Raw genomic sequence first — 18112 nt, forward strand, 5'->3', positions numbered from 1 at the left:
TAGGTTGGGCATCAGTTTAAGCCTAGCTTTCAATTCAAACTCAAACTTTGAACCAGTGGGGTCCATATTATGAAGATTCCTTTTACATGTGAATCTCTGAATCACAGGTTCACTGTGAGATTTTCTCCTGGCTGAGAGGTCATCAGGATAAGAGTTCTCAGTGCTCCCCCTCATTTTCCAGGGTAGAAAGCATTCTCTTTGGTCCCAAGGAATGTTTTGTGTGACCAAAAGAAAGAGTCCGGCTCAGGGAGAAACTGTCTATGGGATCTGAAAAACAGACCCTTTGGGTACTTGACTGAGGGAGGAGATGGCAGTGGCCATTACCCCTGCTCCCAGCCACCTGCTGCCCATCTGAGACAGGGTGCCAGGTTAGCTGCCCAGTACTTCAAATGACCCAGTACTTCAAAATGACCCAGACCCTGCCCACAGGAGGTCCAGAGGGCCAGCATGCACAAGTGACAAGATGGCATGGAATATGGCCCAGCATTCCACTTCTGGGCACACACCCACAAGACCTGGAAACAGGTGTCCAGCTAGGTGAGGTGATGCACGCCTGTAGTCCCAGCTACTTGGGAGGCTGAGATGGACGGTCTCTTGAGCCCACAAGTTCAAGGCTGCAGTGAGCTATGATCACAGCACTACACTCCAGCCGAGGGCAACAGAGCCATACCCTGTCTCTCAAAAGACAACAAGGCCCAGGAGGTGGAGGTTGCAGTGAGCCGAGATGGCGCCATTGCACTCCAGCCTGGATGACAGAGTAAGAGTCTGTCTCAAAAACTAAATAGCAATAAATAAAAAATAAAAACAACAAAGCCAACCAATTCACAACAGCCAGAACAACATGCTGTCCATCAGCAGACGAACGGAGAACCCCAGCGTGGTTATATTCAAGAATGGGATATTACTTGGCCTTATAGGGGAAGGAGGTTCTGACACATCTACAACGTGGAAGAACCTCGGACGCATCAGGCTAAGTGAAAGATGCCAGATGCAAACGGGGCAGGTCGTGTGCTTCCGTCTGTACGAAGCATCCAGAACAGGTGCATCCCTAGACAGAAGGCAGATAAGCAGCTCTCAGAGGCGAGGGGAGATGGGAAGTGACTGCTCAAGGGGTGAGGGGATAACCAAAAAGTCCTGGAACTAGAGATTGCTGGTGGTTGCACGACGCTGTGAATATGTGAAATGCCACTGGATTGTACACTAAAATATGGTAAAAATTGTCTTTTTTTTTTTTGAGACAGAGCCTCACTCTGTTGCCCGGGCTAGAGTGCAGTGGCATGATCTCAGCTCACTGCAACCTCTGCCTCCCGGGTTCAAGCGATTCTCCTGCCTCAGCATCCCGAGTAGCTGGGACTACAGGCATGTACCACCACGCCTAATTTTTTTGTATTTTAGTAGAAACAGGGTTTCACCATGTTGGCTAGGCTAGTCTTGAACTCCTGACCTTAAGTGATCCACCCCCGCCCCCACCCCCAGCCTCCCAAAGTGCTGGAATAACAGGCGTGAGCCGCTGTGCCCGGCCAAAATGGTCAATTTTATGGTACGTGTATTTCACAACTTAAAAAGCGAGAGGAGGTAAAGATAAAACTTGACCCCAACCCAAAGGGGCGGACAGGGCGCCCCCTGCAGGCCGGGAGTGTGAACTCCTCTTCAGGTGCAGCACGCATCTTCAGGGCTGCTGACATTTTACTGGCTGCATTAAGCGTGTACACCTCCATATTCCCCCAGGTCCTGTCCATGAAGAAGGAGCTGAACCCAGTGGAGCTGGATTTCCTCCTGCGGTTCCCTTTTAAGGCCGGGGTGGTCTCACCAGTGGACTTCCTGCAGCACCAAGGCTGGGGCGGGATCAAGGTTCGTCTTTAGACATTGAACACGCTGTGCTTTCTTCCCCCCATGGAGCCTTTCCAGCTGATGCTGCGGATGTTTACAAGGCCAGAATACCAGGCTCTGTGGCCCATACAATTCAGTAAAGCAAGGGGGCCCCACAGATGGGGATGGAGACCAAGATGGGCTGGCTGCCAGCTCACAGATAGCTCTGCGTTCCTATAGGGAATGTGACATGTGTTAGATCCCTGAGTCCTGCACACAGCAAGCAGAGAGTGACATCCTCTGGGGGCCAGAAGAGGCCTCAGGGCCTCTTACCACCCCTCCCCCAAACTCCCCCCTTCCCAGCATAAGGGAAGTGGCAAGTGAAAAGTTTGTTCTTTGGATTCCTGGACACCATCAGGGACCCTCGAGTCTCAGGGTCTGCTCAGAGAGACCTGAAGAAGGTTGTCCCCTGAGCTAGAATGGCCCCATTATCCAGAGACCCCTATAGAAGCAGCCCCAGTCCCTCCCATGCCTCATGTCCCCAGATTGGACCCCACCAAGGAGGCTCCCGGCGCTGTCCTGGGATGCCTGAGCTAGGCACGGACAGCTCGTGCTTTGGTGGTCGGCCTCTCGGGCTGGCTTATCCCAGAGCCCTAGTTTCCTCGGAGGGCAGTGGCCTCTCCTCCTTGAATGAGCTGTACAGGAAGGCTCTTGGGACCCCGGTAAGTGGGAAGAGTCACAGGGCCCGCTGCCTCTGCCCCTAGGCCCTCTCAGAGATGGATGAGTTCAAAAACCTGGACAGTGACATCGAAGGATCTGCCAAGCGCTGGAAAAAACTGGTGGAGTCGGAAGCCCCCGAGAAGGAGATCTTCCCCAAGGAGTGGAAGAACAAGACCGCCCTGCAGAAGCTATGCATGGTGCGCTGCATGCGGCCGGACCGCATGACCTATGCCGTCAAGTGAGTGTCCCGCCGCGCGGGCGGCCCCACCCCCGAGGCCCTGGCCTGAGGGAAGCTCGGCCGAGCTGCTGTGCTAGACTCTCTGTGGACTTGAGTTGATTCCCTGAACTTCTCCCCATTTTACACAGAAACGAAACAGGGCTCAGAGGGGCTAAATCATTTCACACGCAGTTCTTCGAGGACAGAGGCAGGATTCCACCCCAGGCTGCAGACTCCAGTCCTGAGTTCTTGTTAATCCTTCATGTCTCAGAGTATCAGGAGGGGAACCCCTTGTCCCCCGCTAACCTGACTGAGGAGGGGTGCCCTGCAGTACATGATAGGAAGAAGACTCCCCACGTGAGCCTCCTAGATTGGAAGTAAGATGTCGAGTGTGGACGTGAATGTGCACTGAGGCCATACAAATGGGGTCCTCTTAGGATGTTCTGAGGGAGCAAACAATGGCAAACCATCAGCATTCGAGGACTCTGAGTACCTCGGTGGCAAAACGTAACGTCAATCAAAGATGTATGAATATGGCTAGTTTGCAAGAGAACTGTTCTGATTTCACCAACAATTTCTCCAGACCTGAAACCCTTCCGTGTTGGAAGGATGGGCTGTTGAAGGAAGGAGGTGACGTTTAGCACAGAAATGAGCCTGGGGTCCGTCCTCAGAGCACCTGGGGCCTGTCTGGCTTCTTCCCCTTTTCATTTCCCCAAGTAGTCTGAAAGCAGCCAGGTTTCCCAAAAGACACTCATGTCCCTAATAGAATTACCCTCTGATGGCCAGGTGCGGTGGCTCACGCCTGTGATCCCAGTACTTTGGGGAGGATTGGTTGAGACCAGCCTGGGCAACACAGTGAGACCCCATCTCTACAAAAAGTCTAAAAATTAGCCGGGTGCAGTGGCAGCCTCCTGTAGTCCCGGCTACTCAGGAGGCTGAGGTGGGAGAATCGGTTGAGCCCAGGAGGTGGAGATGGCAGTGAGCCGAGATTGCGCCACTGCACTCCAGCCTGGGCGACAAAGCGAGACCCTGCCTCAAAATAAAATAAAAATAAAGAATTCCCTCCTGACAAAGCAGAGGCCTAACTCCTGAGAGTAGTTTTGCTTTGTTTTCCTCCAATAGGAGAGGACAGGGACGGGGAGTGGTGGGGAGGAGGGGGCAGAATGAAGCCAGAAGTCACTGTGATGCCAGAGAGCAGCGAGGTCCAGGGAGAAAGCCGGCTGCGTCCCAGACTCAGAACTGGAGGAAGCAGGGTCAGAGTTTGGGAAAAGCCAAGGTGAAGTCCCTCGACTGGCCGGGCGCGGTGGCTCAAGCCTGTAATCCCAGCACTTTGGGAGGCCGAGACGGGTGGATCACGAGGTCAGGAGATCGAGACCATCCTGGCTAACATGGTGAAACCCTGTCTCTACTAAAAAAAAAAAAAAAAATACAAAAAGCTAGCCGGATGAGGTGGCGGGCGCCTGTAGTCCTAGCTACTCGGGAGGCTGAGGCAGGAGAACGGCGTGAACCTGGGAGGCAGAGCTTGCAGTGAGCTGAGATCCGGCCGCTGCACTCCAGCCTGGGCGACAGAGCGAGACTCCATCTCAAAAAAAAAAAAAAAAAAAAAAAGTCCCTCGACCATCGCAGCAGGAACACCCTCTCCTGCGGGAGCGTGCAGCATGTTTGCATGTTTGGGTCACAAGACACAGTGTGTATCTGATTCCTCGTCTAGAAGATGAGGTGAGGTGACCTTCCCTGTCTCCTGAGAGCTTTTGAGAAGCGCCTAAGTTAGCCAGTGTGACTGCACTCTGGCCACCTAAAAGAAGGAAACAGCCACCCACTGCGGAAGCATCTGTGTGCTCTGCGGTGGCCTGGATCATCCCAAACACCCGTGAGCCCCGATCATCCCTCAGCTCTGACATGTTTCACATTTCTATGATGTGGAGCAAAGCAGATTTACTGCCCTAATTACATAGGGAGGGGGTCGCTTAAAAGCAAGAAGATTGAAATAGACGTGGCTAATAACAAAGCCAGCACTGGCCAAGGGTGTCTCGTGTCAGGCACTGTTGGAGGCATTGACAGCCGTGGGAGCACTTCCACTTCCACACTCACAGGTCACAGGCACTGGGAGGCCAGGCCAGACCACCCCCGGGTGCGCAACACAAACCCTGAAACGCGCAGCACGTGCCAGTTTCCATGGTGTAAGTGCTCCCTCTGTGGCCGGCTGCAAGCTGCCCGGGTCTGCTGCAAGCTGTCACCAGCCGGTTCCAGCACTCCTTTGTCAAGGCCACCATGTCAGAGGTGGTGAGGCCTGACTGGAACCCAGCATGCATGCTTCTGTGTCATTAATTCATCCATAGCCAATGACCATTTGGCCTGGGCAGCTAATTAGCAAAGGTGATCCAGAGTCATTCCTGCCTAGGGGCAGGGCTTCATATGTTCTGGAAGTTCCTTCCGAGACAAGGATCACAGCATCTGGGGTCTGAGTCCATTCCAGAGGCCTGAATAGAATTGGGGGCCTTCAGGAGGAGCAACTCCTCCCCATCCTTGCCTGAGGCTGGCCCTAGTTCAGGACACCAGACAGAAGCCAGCAAAGGCCAGAGCAGGGAAAGGAATAGCAGCTCCAGGTGTCCCCAGAAAGTCCCAAGGGCATGGAGAGGCACTAGCCGGCTGACTCCTGGTTGAACCAGAGGAGCTGATGTGCGTTGGGTGGCCTGAATGTGAGCAGACCCTTCTGAAAGTCGACCCAGACTCTCGAACATTCAGGTGTTCACCTGCCCAGGGATGAGCAGTTCTCACCCCTGGGGATGAGGCCATTGCTCCTCCTTTCAGAGACCAGCTGGCCACTAAAATCTTACCAAAAAAAATTTTTTTTTTTTTTTTTTTTTTTTTTTTTTTTTTTTTTTTTTTTTTTTTTTTGAGACGGAGTCTCGCTGTGTCGCCCAGGCTGGAGTGCAGTGGCGCGATCTCGGCTCACTGCAAGCTCCGCCTCCCGGGTTCCCGCCATTCTCCCGCCTCAGCCTCCGAGTAGCTGGGACTACAGGCGCCCGCCACCGCGCCCGGCTAGTTTTTTGTATTTTTAGTAGAGACGGGGTTTCACCGTGTTAGCCAGGAGGGTCTCGATCTCCTGACCTCGTGATCCACCCGCCTCGGCCTCCCAAAGTGCTGGGATTACAGGCTTGAGCCACCGCGCCCGGCCAAATTTTTTTTTTTTTTTTTGAGATGGAGTCTCGCTCTCTTGCCCAGGCTAGAGTGCAGTGGTGCCATCTCACCTCACTGCAACCTCTGCCTCCCGGGTTCCAGCGATTCTCCTGCCTCAGCCTCCTGAGTGGCTGGAATTATAGGCCTGTGCCACCATACCTGGCTCATTTTTGTGTTTTTAGTAGGGACAGGATTTCATCACATTGGTCAGGCTGGTCTCGAACTCCTAAATTCAAGTGATCCCCCTACCTTGGCCTCCCAAAGTGCTGGGATTACAGGTGTGAGCCACCGCACCTGGCAAGTTTACTAATCTTAGCTCAGGTGATTCATTCATTCCACATACTGTAAGCTCAGCCCTCTGTGATCACAGGAGAAAGGCCGACACCTGATCCAAAGATCACGGGAACATCACTAGGTCCTCCATGGGACGATTAGCAGAGACCCCGACTGACCCCAGACTTATAGGGGTCATGTTAGAAAGAGTCTGGGGCTTTTGTAGAGACAGGTGTTTATTATCATCTGAAGTTGCTTTTTTCTTTGACTTGTTTAGGCTCACTAAAGCTTTGCTCTAATCCAAACTTCCTTCCTTCTCAGCCCCCCGCCCCCCGCAGTTGACCCTGGGTGCCTTCCAAGCTGGCCTCTCCCTGCACCTGCTTAGACTGCTCCACGGAGGAGCACAGTGCGGGACCCCTCGGGAAAGAAAGGGTGCCCGGGGCAAACAAGGCCAATCCTTCGCAGAAAGGAAAGCCCAGTAAAGACTCTGCTCTCCTGCCACGGGCCTTGTCCTGCTGAAGAAAGTCCACCAAAAAGGGCCCTCCTGCCTGGACCAGAGCCCACCCCAATGCCCCTGCCCTGGCCCAGAGCCTCAGGTTCCACTGCCTCTGATGCACTCCACCCCTAGGAACTTCGTGGAGGAAAAGATGGGCAGCAAGTTCGTGGAAGGCCGGAGTGTTGAGTTTTCTAAGTCCTACGAGGAGAGCAGCCCCTCCACGCCAATATTCTTCATCCTCTCCCCCGGGGTGGACCCCTTGAAAGACGTGGAAGCCCTGGGTAAGTGCAGCAGTCAAGTGATGTTCTCAAAGATGAAGTATTGGCCAGGCAGGGTGGCTCAGGCCTGAAATCCCAGCACTTTGGGAGGCTGAGATGGGCGGATCATGAGGTCAGAGGTCGAGACCATCTGGCTAACACAATGAAACCCCATCTCTACTAAAAATATAAAAAATTAGCCAGGCGTGATGGCAGGCGCCTATAATCGCAGCTACTCGGGAGGCTGAGGCAGGAGAATGGCATGAACCTGAGAGGTGGAGCTTGCAGTGAGCCAAGATCAAGCCACTGCACTCCAGCCTGGGGTACAGAGCAAGACTCTGTCTCCAAAAAAAAAAAAAAGACAGAGTGTTGTTGGCATCACCAGGCACGAGGGAAATGCATGCCAAAAGTACACGAGACGCCACTTCACACCCAAGATGCCGCTTCACACCCAAGACACCACTTCATGCCTGTAGGATGGCGAAGATCAAGAACAGGAAAATAACATGTGTTGTCAGGACCCTAAGAACTGCGACCCTTGTAGGTTGCTGGGAGGATGTAAAATGGGGCCGCTGCTATGGAAAACAGTCTGGTGGTTTCTCAGCAAGTTACGTATAGAATTAGCACATGACCCAGCAATTCCACTCCTGGGTATACACCCAAAAGAACTGGAAATTTAAATTTGTGTCCAAGCAAATGCTCTACACAAATCTTCATTCATAATAGCCAAAAGGCAGAAACGACCCAAATGTCCATTAACTGATGAGTAGATAAGTGGATCAACAGAATGTGGTGGATCTATACGGTGGAATAGTATCCCTCGATTAAAAAAGAGTGAAGCAGGCTGGGCGCTGTAGCTCACACCTGTATCCCAGCACTTTGGGAGGCCAGGGTGGGTGGATCGCTTGATCACAGGAGTTCAAGACCAGCCTTGGCAACATGGCAAAACCCCGTCTCTATAAAACGTACAAAAAAATGTAGCCAGCTATGGTGGTACACGCCTGTGGTTCCAGTAAGTCGGGAGGCTGAGGTGGGAGGATCACTGGAGCCCAAAAGGTTGAGGCTACAGTGAGCCACGATCAAGCCACTGCACTCCAGCCTGAGTGACCAAGTAAGACCCTGTCTCCAAAAAGCATGAAGTAGGCCAAGTGCAGTGGCTCACAGCTGTAGTCCCAGAACTTTGGGAGGCTGAGACAGGAGGATCACCTGAGTCCAGGAGTTCAAGATGAGCCTGGTCAACATAGAGAGACCTTGTCTCTACAGAGAATTTTATAAATTAGCTGGGCATAGTGGTGCATGCCTGTGGTCCCAGCTACCCTGGAGGCCAAGGCATAAGGATCACTTGAGCTTGGGAAGTGGAGTTCAGGCCGGGTGACGGGTGAGACCCTGTCTCAAAAAAAAGTGAGGCCAAGCGCAGTGGCTCACACCTGTAATCGCAGCACTTTGGGAGGCCAAGGCAGGTGGATTGCCTGAGTTCAGGAGTTCGAGACCAGCCTAGCCAATATGGTGAAACCCCCCCCCCCCCCCAACTAAAAATATCAACACTAGCCAGGTGTGGTGGTGGCCGCCTGTAGTCCCAGCTACTCGGGAGGCTGAGACAGAAGAATCACTTGAACCTGGAGGGTGGAGCTTGCAGTGAGCTGAGATGGCGCCACCGCACTCCAACCTGGGCGACGGAGTAAGACTCCGTCTCAGAAAAAAAAAAAAGAAGTACTGATACATGCTACAACATGGATGGACCTCAAAAACACTATGCTTAGGGAAAGAGGTCAGACACAAAGGCCTCATATTGTGTAGTTCCCTTGATATGAAATATCCAGAATGGGTAAATCCATGGAGACACAAAGGAGACTGTAGATGAGGGGCTCCTGGAGGAGAGATTGGGAGTGACTGTCTAACGGGTATGGGGACCACCTCTTGGGCCATGACAATGTTCTAGAACCGAATGGATGATTGCACAGCATTGTGAATACACTGAACGTCAGTGCATTGTACGCTTTAGGATGGTTTTTAAACGGCAGGTTTTAGGTTATGTGTATTTCACCTGAATGAGGGAGGTATGTGGAGTTCCTGGCTGCACATCACAGAGTCTGAACCGTGTCGTTTAATTACCTGGTGTTTTTTCCTGTTTTTCTTTAGGAAAAAAACTAGGGTTTACCATAGACAATGGAAAACTCCATAATGTGTCCCTGGGGCAGGGACAAGAAGTGGTGGCTGAGGACGCTCTGGATGTGGCTGCAGAGAAAGGACACTGGGTCATTCTGCAGGTACGAGGGGCCCAGCACTGCGGGGTAAGGGCGCCCAGCACTGCAGGGTAAGGGCGCCCAGCACTGCAGGGTAAGGGCGCCCAGCACTGCCGGGTAAGGGCTCCCAGCACTGCCGGGTAAGGGCGCCCAGCACTGCGGGGTAAGGGCGCCCAGCACTGCGGGGTACGGGCGCCCAGCACTGCGGGGTACGGGCGCCCAGCACTGCGGGGCAAGGGCTCCCAGCACTGCGGGGCAAGGGCGCCCAGCACTGCGGGGCAAGGGCGCCCAGCACTGCGGGGCAAGGGCGCCCAGCACTGCGGGGTAAGGGCTCCCCGCACTGAGGCGACCGTGGGGATGGGCCAGAAGGCCCGGCAGGAACCAGGATGTATAGTTTGCATTCAGAAATGTGGGTGGAAATCCTAATACCACTGAAGGAGGAGGCACCCCCAGTGTCGGCTCTGCTGGGGTCAGCCGGGTGATGTGGGGCACCATGACTGCCCAGAGGAAAGTGTGGATTCAACGGTGAGAGGGAAGCTGGACTTTATACGAGACTACCCCAAACAGAGATTATTTAAACAACAAATGGTCGGGCACAGTGGCTCACACCTGTAATCCCAGCACTTTGGGAGGCCGAGGCAGACAGATCACCTGAGGTCAGGAGTTGGAGACCAGCCTCACCAACATGGCAAAACCCCGTCTCTACTAAAAATACAAAAATTAGCCAAGCATGGTGGCGCACGCCTGTAATCCCAGCTACTCGGGAGGCTGAGGCAGGAAAATCGCTTGAACCCGGAGGCAGAGGTTGCAGTGAGCCAAGATCGTGCCACTGCACTCCAGCCTGGGCGACAGAGAGAGACTCCGTTTCAAAAAAATAAAAAAATAAACAACAAATGCTGGATTGACAAAAGCATCCCTCCTCCTCCTACTCGCTTGGGGCAGGCAGCAAAGCCCAGAGCGCCCAGGAGATGCTCTCTGCACTTTTGGTTAAACCCTAGCACGACCGCCCCTCCTCAGCCCTGGAGCCCGCCCAAGACCCCTCCTCACTACCGCTTGTCCTCGAGCGCCTCTGGGCCTGTCCCGGCTTCCACAGGTCTTACAGTGTGTGTTGACCTCAATCCACAGGGCTAAGCCTGGCCCCGGTGGGAAGCCCTCGGCTTCAAGAGGAGGGGTGGGGACCACAGAATCTCAGCCTTATGCCAGGGAGGACACAAAGGACTCACCGTAAGGCTGGAGGTTTCCAATTCATTGAACACAAAAATCAATTCTGGGGCCTCAGTTCCTTCACTGAAGACATCCTGGCATGCCCAGCACCTGGTTAGGGTGGACTGGTGGGGGGTGGGGCAGTGCCAGCACGAGGCAAGTGTGGGGTCCTGGCAGAAGAGCCCTGCCCTCACCAGGGAACACAGCCACGTGCCTGCCTGTCCTTGTGGGCTCGGGGCCGGGGAAAGCATGTAACCAGCCTCTGGTCTTGGCTGCAGAACATCCACCTGGTGGCCCGGTGGCTGGGGACGCTGGACAAGAAGCTGGAGCGCTACAGCACGGGTAGCCATGAGGATTACCGGGTGTTCATCAGCGCGGAGCCTGCCCCCAGCCCCGAGACCCACATCATCCCCCAGGGCATCCTGGAGAATGCCATCAAGATCACCAACGAACCCCCCACGGGCATGCATGCCAACCTGCACAAGGCCCTGGACCTGTTCACCCAGGTAAGGCCATGCCTGCTCGGGCTGCCTCACCATCCCATGCCAGGGCCTGGCATCCATCCCTTGGGGCCCCGAGGACCACTGAGGACCACTCTGAACTCTGGGGACACCTCCCCTCTGGGTTTCCCCTGTCCACACACCCCTCTCAGTCAAAATCAACATATTCCTAAAAGGCAGAAACATGCAAATCATTTCAGGTGCTGTGGCACATTTATTACTTAAAACTTTAGATGCAGAAACACATAGTTTTTAATCAGTTCTATGAACCTGCAAATGAAGGCTGGTAGATGCTGTCCATTGTGCTTGAAGAGCATGGAACACGTCATGACTGGTCCTTGGAATTGGGGCCAAGCTCCGTGGGGAGTCAACCTCCCTGGAGGTTGGTCAGCTTTCCTGGAAGTACGGAGTCCCACTGCTGGAGGCTGTGGGTAACCAGGGAAGATGGGGACGCTGTACTTGCTGGGGCTCTGGACGCATGACTGGGTTTCCTTGCCTTCAACCCCTCTGATCCACCATCAGCAGGAACAGCTGCCAAAACGCAGCCGACTAGGGAGCCTGGCTCCTACTCAGCTGCAGCGGCCGCTGGCTGCCTCTGGGGCGGAGGGGGAAGGCCTGGCCTGCCTGGCACCTGGGACTCGAGAACCCTCCTTGGCTGGGATCCCACTTGTGCATCTGCCTGGGGTCTGACCTCACTGACTCTTCCCTCAGAGACCTCAAGGCTTCCCTCAAATGCCACCTTCTCCACAGCCTTCCTGGCTGCGGTTTTTGTTTGTTTTTGAGATGGAGTCTCACTCTGTCACCCAGGCTGGAGTGCAGTGGTGCTATCTCGACTCACTGCAACCTCCACCTCCCAGGTTCAAGCAATTCTTGTGCCTCAGACTCCCGAGTAGCTGGGATTACTTGCATGCACCACCACACCCAGCTAATTTGTGTATTTCTAGTAGAGACGGGGTTTTGCCATGTTGGCCAGGCTGATCTCAAACTCCTGATCTCAGGTGATCCACCTGCCTTGGGCTCCCAAATCCTGGCCACTCTTGTCCTCGGGGGTGCTCCTGTCTGCAGGTCCTCATGTCGATATTTCTCCTTTTGGCACCTCAGCATTTTCTCTGTCTTCAACTTTTTCTGTGCACAAACTTGATCTCCCAAGTGGAGCCTAAAACCTTTTTGAGGTTTGACACCCTGTATTCTTCTTCTTTTTTTTTTTTTTTTGAGACGGAGTCCCACTCTTGTTGCCCAGGCTAGGGTGAAAGGGCGTGACCTTGGCTCACTGAAACCTCTGCCTCCTGGGTTCAAGCAATTCTCCTGCCTCAGCCTCCCAAGTAGCTGGGATTACAGGCACCCATCACCATGCCTGGCTAGTTTGTTTGTATTGTTAGTAGAGATGGGGTTTCACCATGTTGGCCAGGCTGGCCTCAAACTCCTGACCTCAGGTGATCCACCTGCCTTGGCCTCCTAAATAGCTGGGATTATAGGCACGAGCCACCGTGCCCGGCCGACACCCTGTATTCTTCTATAACCCCTAACAAAGATCTACCTATGGGGTGTTTCATCGGTCCATGAATGCGTGCCGTCCATGCCTGATACATTTTTAAAAAGTACTTATATGGAAATATTGGAGTCACCCACTAACAATTTCCACCAGCTTTTAAAGGATACACCCTTGTCCAAGTGTGAAAGTAAAAGAAAAAGCAGAAAAACAAATGTTTAAAATGGGTCCCCCATTCCATTAACCAGTCAATCAATACCACGCACCTCCCGCCTTGGCCTGCACCCTGCTGAGGGGCGTGAGGATACGTCTTGGAAGCAGCACCCTAGTGTGATGAGTGCTGTGGGGTGCACACCCTAGTGTGATGAGTGCTGTAGAGTGCACATGGTGCTGTGGGGCACGCACACGGTGCTGTGGGGCCATGCAGCTCACAGCGGCCCTGAGGTCAGCACCGGTCCTGGAACGGTTTTCTGCCAGTCTGTACGAGATCAACGCAGAAACCCAGGAGGCACTTAGCCAACTTGGCAGCGACCCGACACCGCTGCGAATCCAAGCACAGGGGCGGTTTTCCTTTGGTGTTCCATTTTATTGTATTTTGCAAAGTGTCAGTCAGTGACAGGGATCGGGGCACTTGGGCAAGGACTGGGCCTTCACTTCCAGCCAGCATGGAGCCCTGCCAGCCAGCACATGGAGTGGCGCCTCATCCCATCTCTGGCTGGGGAGGTGGGTGGCCAGGGAGTGACAGCTGAGACCTGCGGGTAAGGAAACCTTTCACAAGTTCAGGGACCAGTTGCCTCTGAGGGGTTGTGGGCCTCTGAGAACAAGGGCCCAGGGGAAGAAGTGGTGGCGGGTGGAACCTGCATGTCCATGATGCCACAGACCTGAGTGCGGGCAAGCTGGTGAAAAGCACCCGATCGGATGGACTCTGGAGGATGGACAGACGGTGACACCCACCAGGCCTTCCCTTGTCCTTGCGGGCTGGTGAGGTCTCCCATTTGCTGGTGTCACTCTGGCTCTCCAAGTGTTCACTGCCAGCGCCCTCCCCAGGGAGCTGAGGTCTGAAAGGCACTGGCCAGGCCAGTCTCCTGGGCCCACCGTCTCCATCCCAGGCACCCAGGAGGGGATACTCAGGTGATAGAACTCTAGCTGTTCCCCTTCTTGTCCATGTTGCCAGAGGGGCCTGTGCCAGGCTTTCTATGACGCCCAGGACAGGGCCCCATTCTTGGTCCACCCAGGGCACTTCCCCTGGCATTTATCTGTCCCTCCCCAGCGGGAGCCTCGGCCACTGTGCCTGCGCCCCCCCCCAGAGTGCCTGGCCCCGGAGGTACTCCCAGCCGCTGAGCAGAGCAGGTGGAGCACAGCTTGGTTTCAAGAAGCCTCTGTGTGTTCAGGAGTCACTACATAGCAAAGGTTTACGAGTAAAAGCGCACAAAGCCAGAGACCTAGGAGTCACAAATGGGGCTCAGCTGGCCTTTCCCTGGAGCTAGATAAAAAAGGTTTAAGAAACGACTCGACCCCATCCCCCCATCCCATCCCCCATCCCATCCCCCATCCTCTATTCCATTCCCTATCCTGATGGAACTTTACCAGGTGTTTTTAGAGTTTGGGGACACTGTGCGTAAGTGATGAGGAATGTTGATAATTACAAAGGAACATTCTTTCTTATTAAAGTAGTCCCGAAACGTCCAGGATTTGGGAAGATCTTATCAGGAAGCAGTATCAATAATTCAACTTGTAATAAGTACTTGAAAGGGATAAAACAGCTTTTCTGGGCCGGGCGCTGTGGCTCAAGCCTGTAATCCCAGGACTTTGGGAGGCCGAGACGAGCGGATCACGAGGTCAGCAGATCGAGACCATCCTGGCTAACACGGTGAAACCCCGTCTGTACTAAAAAATACAAAAAACTAGCCGGGCGAGATGGGCGCCTGTAGTCCCAGCTACTCGGGAGGCTGAGGCAGAAGAATGGCGTGAACCCGGGAGGCGGAGCTTGCAGTGAGCTGAGATCCGGCCACTGCACTCCAGCCTGGGCAACAGAGCGAGACTCCACCTCAAAAAAAAAAAAAAAAAAAAAGCCTTTCTGAAAGAAAGAAAATCGTACTCAGTCATGACAGCCCAGCTTTCCCTGCAGCTGGTCTGATAGAGACCCGCTCGGCCCACAGCTTTGTCCCCCCGCCGCCCCCACCCCAGCAGAGCATCTGGCAGGGGCGGGACGCTAGTCACCCTCAGGGGCACTTCTGTGTAAACTTCTACCTCTCCGTAACACCTGACTGGAGCGTGTGCCCCACAGGACACCCTGGAGATGTGCACCAAGGAGATGGAGTTCAAGTGCATCCTCTTTGCCTGTGCTACTTCCACGCAGTGGTGGCAGAGAGGCGCAAGTTCGGCGCCCAGGGCTGGAACCGGTCATAACCCCTTCAACAACGGGGACCCTCACCATCTCCATCAACGTGCTCTACAACTACCTGGAGGCCAACCCCAAGGTGAGGGGCTGAGTGGGCCCTGTGCTTGAACATATCCCTCCCTCCCTCCTTCCCCTCCCTCCCCTTTTGGTCTTTGTCTTAGGCTAAAAGACATCAAGTAGGCCGGGCACGGTGGCTCACGCCTATAATCCCAGCAGTTTGGGAGGCCGAGGTGGGCGGATCACGATGTCAGGAGATCGAGGACCATCCTGGTTAACACGGGTGAAAACCCTGTCTCTACTAAAAATACAAAAAATTAGCCGGGCGTGGTGTCGGGCACCTGTAGTCCCAGCTACTCGGGAGGCTGAGGCAGGAGAATGGCGTGAACTCGGGAGGCAGAGGTTGCAGTGAGCCGAGATCGCACCACTGCACTCGAGCCTGGGTGGACAGCGAGACTCCATCTCAAAAAAAAAAAAAAAAAAAAAAAAAAGACCATCAAGTAGGGGTTCACAAACCAAAGAGAGCTTGAAAGGCAGCACCATCTGTGCTCTCTCCAGCCTGATGTAACAATGGTCAGTCCTTCGCCCCCACCTCCTGCAGGAGCCGCTTCTGCTTGTTGGCACACTCCACGCTACCTGTCCCTCTTGCACCTGGGCGGGGATTCCCCCAGAATCCTGGCACCCAGGGTGTGAGCTGGGACTTGGTGGGGAGGAACAAGCAGGCTTCCTGGGCTGCAGGCCTCACCATTGCTCTGTCAGTGTCTGGAGAGAACCCAGGTTTGGAGCAGGACGGGCAGAAAACCTCCCTGGATAGAAGGGAGTACTGTGTCCATTATGAGAATGCATAAAGGCGCATGCAGACTCCACAGAGGACTGAGCAGAAAGGCGCACATCCTCCGGAAACGGTCTGCAGCAGGAGGCACAGCAGGTTGGGGCACAGAGCAATGGTACACAGCAGGGAGGGCACAGGTTGGGGACCAGACGGTAGCGTATGAAGCCCAGACCTGCTATTCACTGGATGGGGGGTCCTCTGTAAGCAGCACATACGCCACTAGGCCCTGCAGCCCCATCTACAGTCTCCTAAGACTCGGCCCCATCCATAAACTGGAGAGTGCAGCAGTGCCCACCACACGTGGTTCTTACGAAGCTTTGACTCAGGCTAAGCCTGGCACAGGCCCAGGAGCCCCTTGCCCAGAAGGCCCAAGGCAGAAGGCAGTGCACACCCCTATAAACCCTGGGTCCTCCTCCTCACTCTCAGCCTCCAAATCAATAGCAATATGGACCCTGGCTCTGAGACAGCAAGGCCGGGGCGCCCTCTTACAGACTGGGAGAGAGATGGGAAGAAAGCGGCACTCAGCAGCATGGGGGGCTGCTGCGTGGGGCCACTACCTGCGTGGGGCCACTACCTGCGTGAGGCCTTGGGGTTGGAGCACTCCCAGGGCCTGGGTGGTTAAACACCTGCCCCTCTGACGTGAGAAACAGTGCTGGCACCAGGGGGGAAATGTTCAAAGCCTGCTCTGGCCCAAGCCAAGTGCAGTGGCCCAAGTCTATAATCCCAGCACTGTGGGAGGCCGAGGCAGGAGGACTGCTTGAGCCCAGGAGTTCAAAACCAGCCTGACCAACACAGCAAGATCCTGTCTCTACGAAAAATAAAAAAACGAGTCTGGAATGGTGGTGAGTGACTGTAGGCCCAGTTACTTGGGAGGCTGATGTGGGAGGGTCACTTGAACCCAGATCAAGGCTGCAGTGAGCCATGTTTGCACCACTGCACTCCAGCCTGGGACAAGACCCTGTCTAAAACACATACACATATGGGCCAGGCACAGTGGCTCACACCTGTAATCCCAGCACTTTGGGAGGCTGAGGCGGGCGGATCACCTGAGGTCAGGAGTTCAAGACCAGCCTGGGCAACATAATGAAATCTCATCTCTACTAAAAATCCAAAATATTAGCTGGCTGTGGTGATGTGCGCCTGTAATCCCAGCTACTCAGGAAGCTGAAGCAGAATTGCTTGAACCCTGGAGGCAGAGGTTTCAGTGAGCAGAGACTGCGCCACTGCACTCCAGCCTGGGCAACAGAGCGAGACTCCATCTCAAAAGTAAGCAACCTAAAAATATATACATATGTATATAAACTCATGAGACCAAATCAGATGATTGATTAATCAACTGGTTCTTATTCAATGAACTCTCACTGGTATCTGAAGACAGCTCTTCTGGGCAGCACACAGCGGAAGTGATGTTATGAAAACATCTGTCTCGCCCTTCAGGAGCTGCAGACTTCAGGGAAAGAACAGGTGTGCAGAACTGGAGAGAAGCTGACCGTGAGCAGCAGGATTTCGCATCCTGGGTACCAAAAACGAATGTCAATTATCTTATTTTTATCCCAATTGCATGTTGGAATTACCTCTTGTAAAGTGGTTGTGACAAAACTTAAAATGACATTTGTGGCCTCGATCCGTGGCTCCCACCATCCTTCTGCTGAACTGCGCTGTGCAGGAGGCTCCACACTGGGCACATGGAGGCGGGAGGAACAAGGGCTGGCTTCATGGCAAGGACGCCCATGAGCCAGGCTTTGTAGAAGGAAGAGTGTTCCGGGGCGAAGGTGTGACGTGAGACCGCAAGGAAGCCTGAAGGGCAGTGGCAACGGCAGCGGGGAGGCGTGTGGTCGCCTGGCGTGTGCTCTGGTCCATATTGCTGAGTTTGGTCTTCATTCCCTAAGGCCCAGGCAGCCTAGGTCAGATAAGTCACTTGCTCAAACCCTCTATGTGACTGCAAAGACCCTGGAGGCACGGGAGCTACTAGAAGGATGAGAACCAGGAAGGACTCTACTTCCACAGGGTTGGAGACTCACCAGATGCATCTGAAGACGTGACTAACGGGACTTCGTGGACAAAAGATCGACAGCACTGGAGTGAATCCTTGAGCCACACAGAATCAAACCACTTGTGTTGAAATTGGACCATGAAGGGCAGTCTCGAATGTAACACAGAGCGGGAGAGGCAGAGGGAACAAGTTCCATTTCAGCCCTGTGGCCTCTGAGGCACAGTGAAGCACAGCAAACACCTGCCCCACGGGAGGTGCAGAGAGCACCGCCTCCGGAAGTGCTGTCCAAGGTGGAGGGAGGTGCCGCACAGCCCCTTGTGAGAGAACCCAAAGGGGCCGGACACTGGTGTCTGATGGTGCGGGACAGGGAAGAAAGGTGGCCCTGGGGCCAGGCGACCCTGAAGGTAAACGGCCAGGAGGCCGACCTGGAGGGCGAGAAGGCCGCAGCACACCGAAGGCTGGGTTCCCATACCCTGCCTGCCTGAGCCTGACCCTCTTTCAT

General features: G+C 54.3%; 1 protein-coding gene across 1 annotated transcript in view; it reads left to right on the forward strand.

Annotated features, from left to right (window-relative positions):
* The window catches only part of LOC115894927 (dynein heavy chain 17, axonemal-like), a 38993-nt gene extending 23360 nt beyond the window's left edge, over nucleotides 1–15633 (forward strand). The window contains 9 exon segments of the mRNA XM_030924091.1: nucleotides 1729–1851; nucleotides 2574–2767; nucleotides 6828–6976; nucleotides 9092–9219; nucleotides 10677–10904; nucleotides 14675–14723; nucleotides 14726–14793; nucleotides 14796–14867; nucleotides 15457–15633. Of these exon segments, the coding sequence (XP_030779951.1) occupies nucleotides 1729–1851; nucleotides 2574–2767; nucleotides 6828–6976; nucleotides 9092–9219; nucleotides 10677–10904; nucleotides 14675–14723; nucleotides 14726–14793; nucleotides 14796–14867; nucleotides 15457–15633 (1188 nt within the window).
* The last annotated feature ends 2479 nt before the right edge of the window (nucleotides 15634–18112 follow it).

This window comes from Rhinopithecus roxellana, chromosome 19 (assembly GCF_007565055.1).
Source record: "Rhinopithecus roxellana isolate Shanxi Qingling chromosome 19, ASM756505v1, whole genome shotgun sequence".
Classification (NCBI taxonomy): domain Eukaryota; kingdom Metazoa; phylum Chordata; class Mammalia; order Primates; family Cercopithecidae; genus Rhinopithecus; species Rhinopithecus roxellana.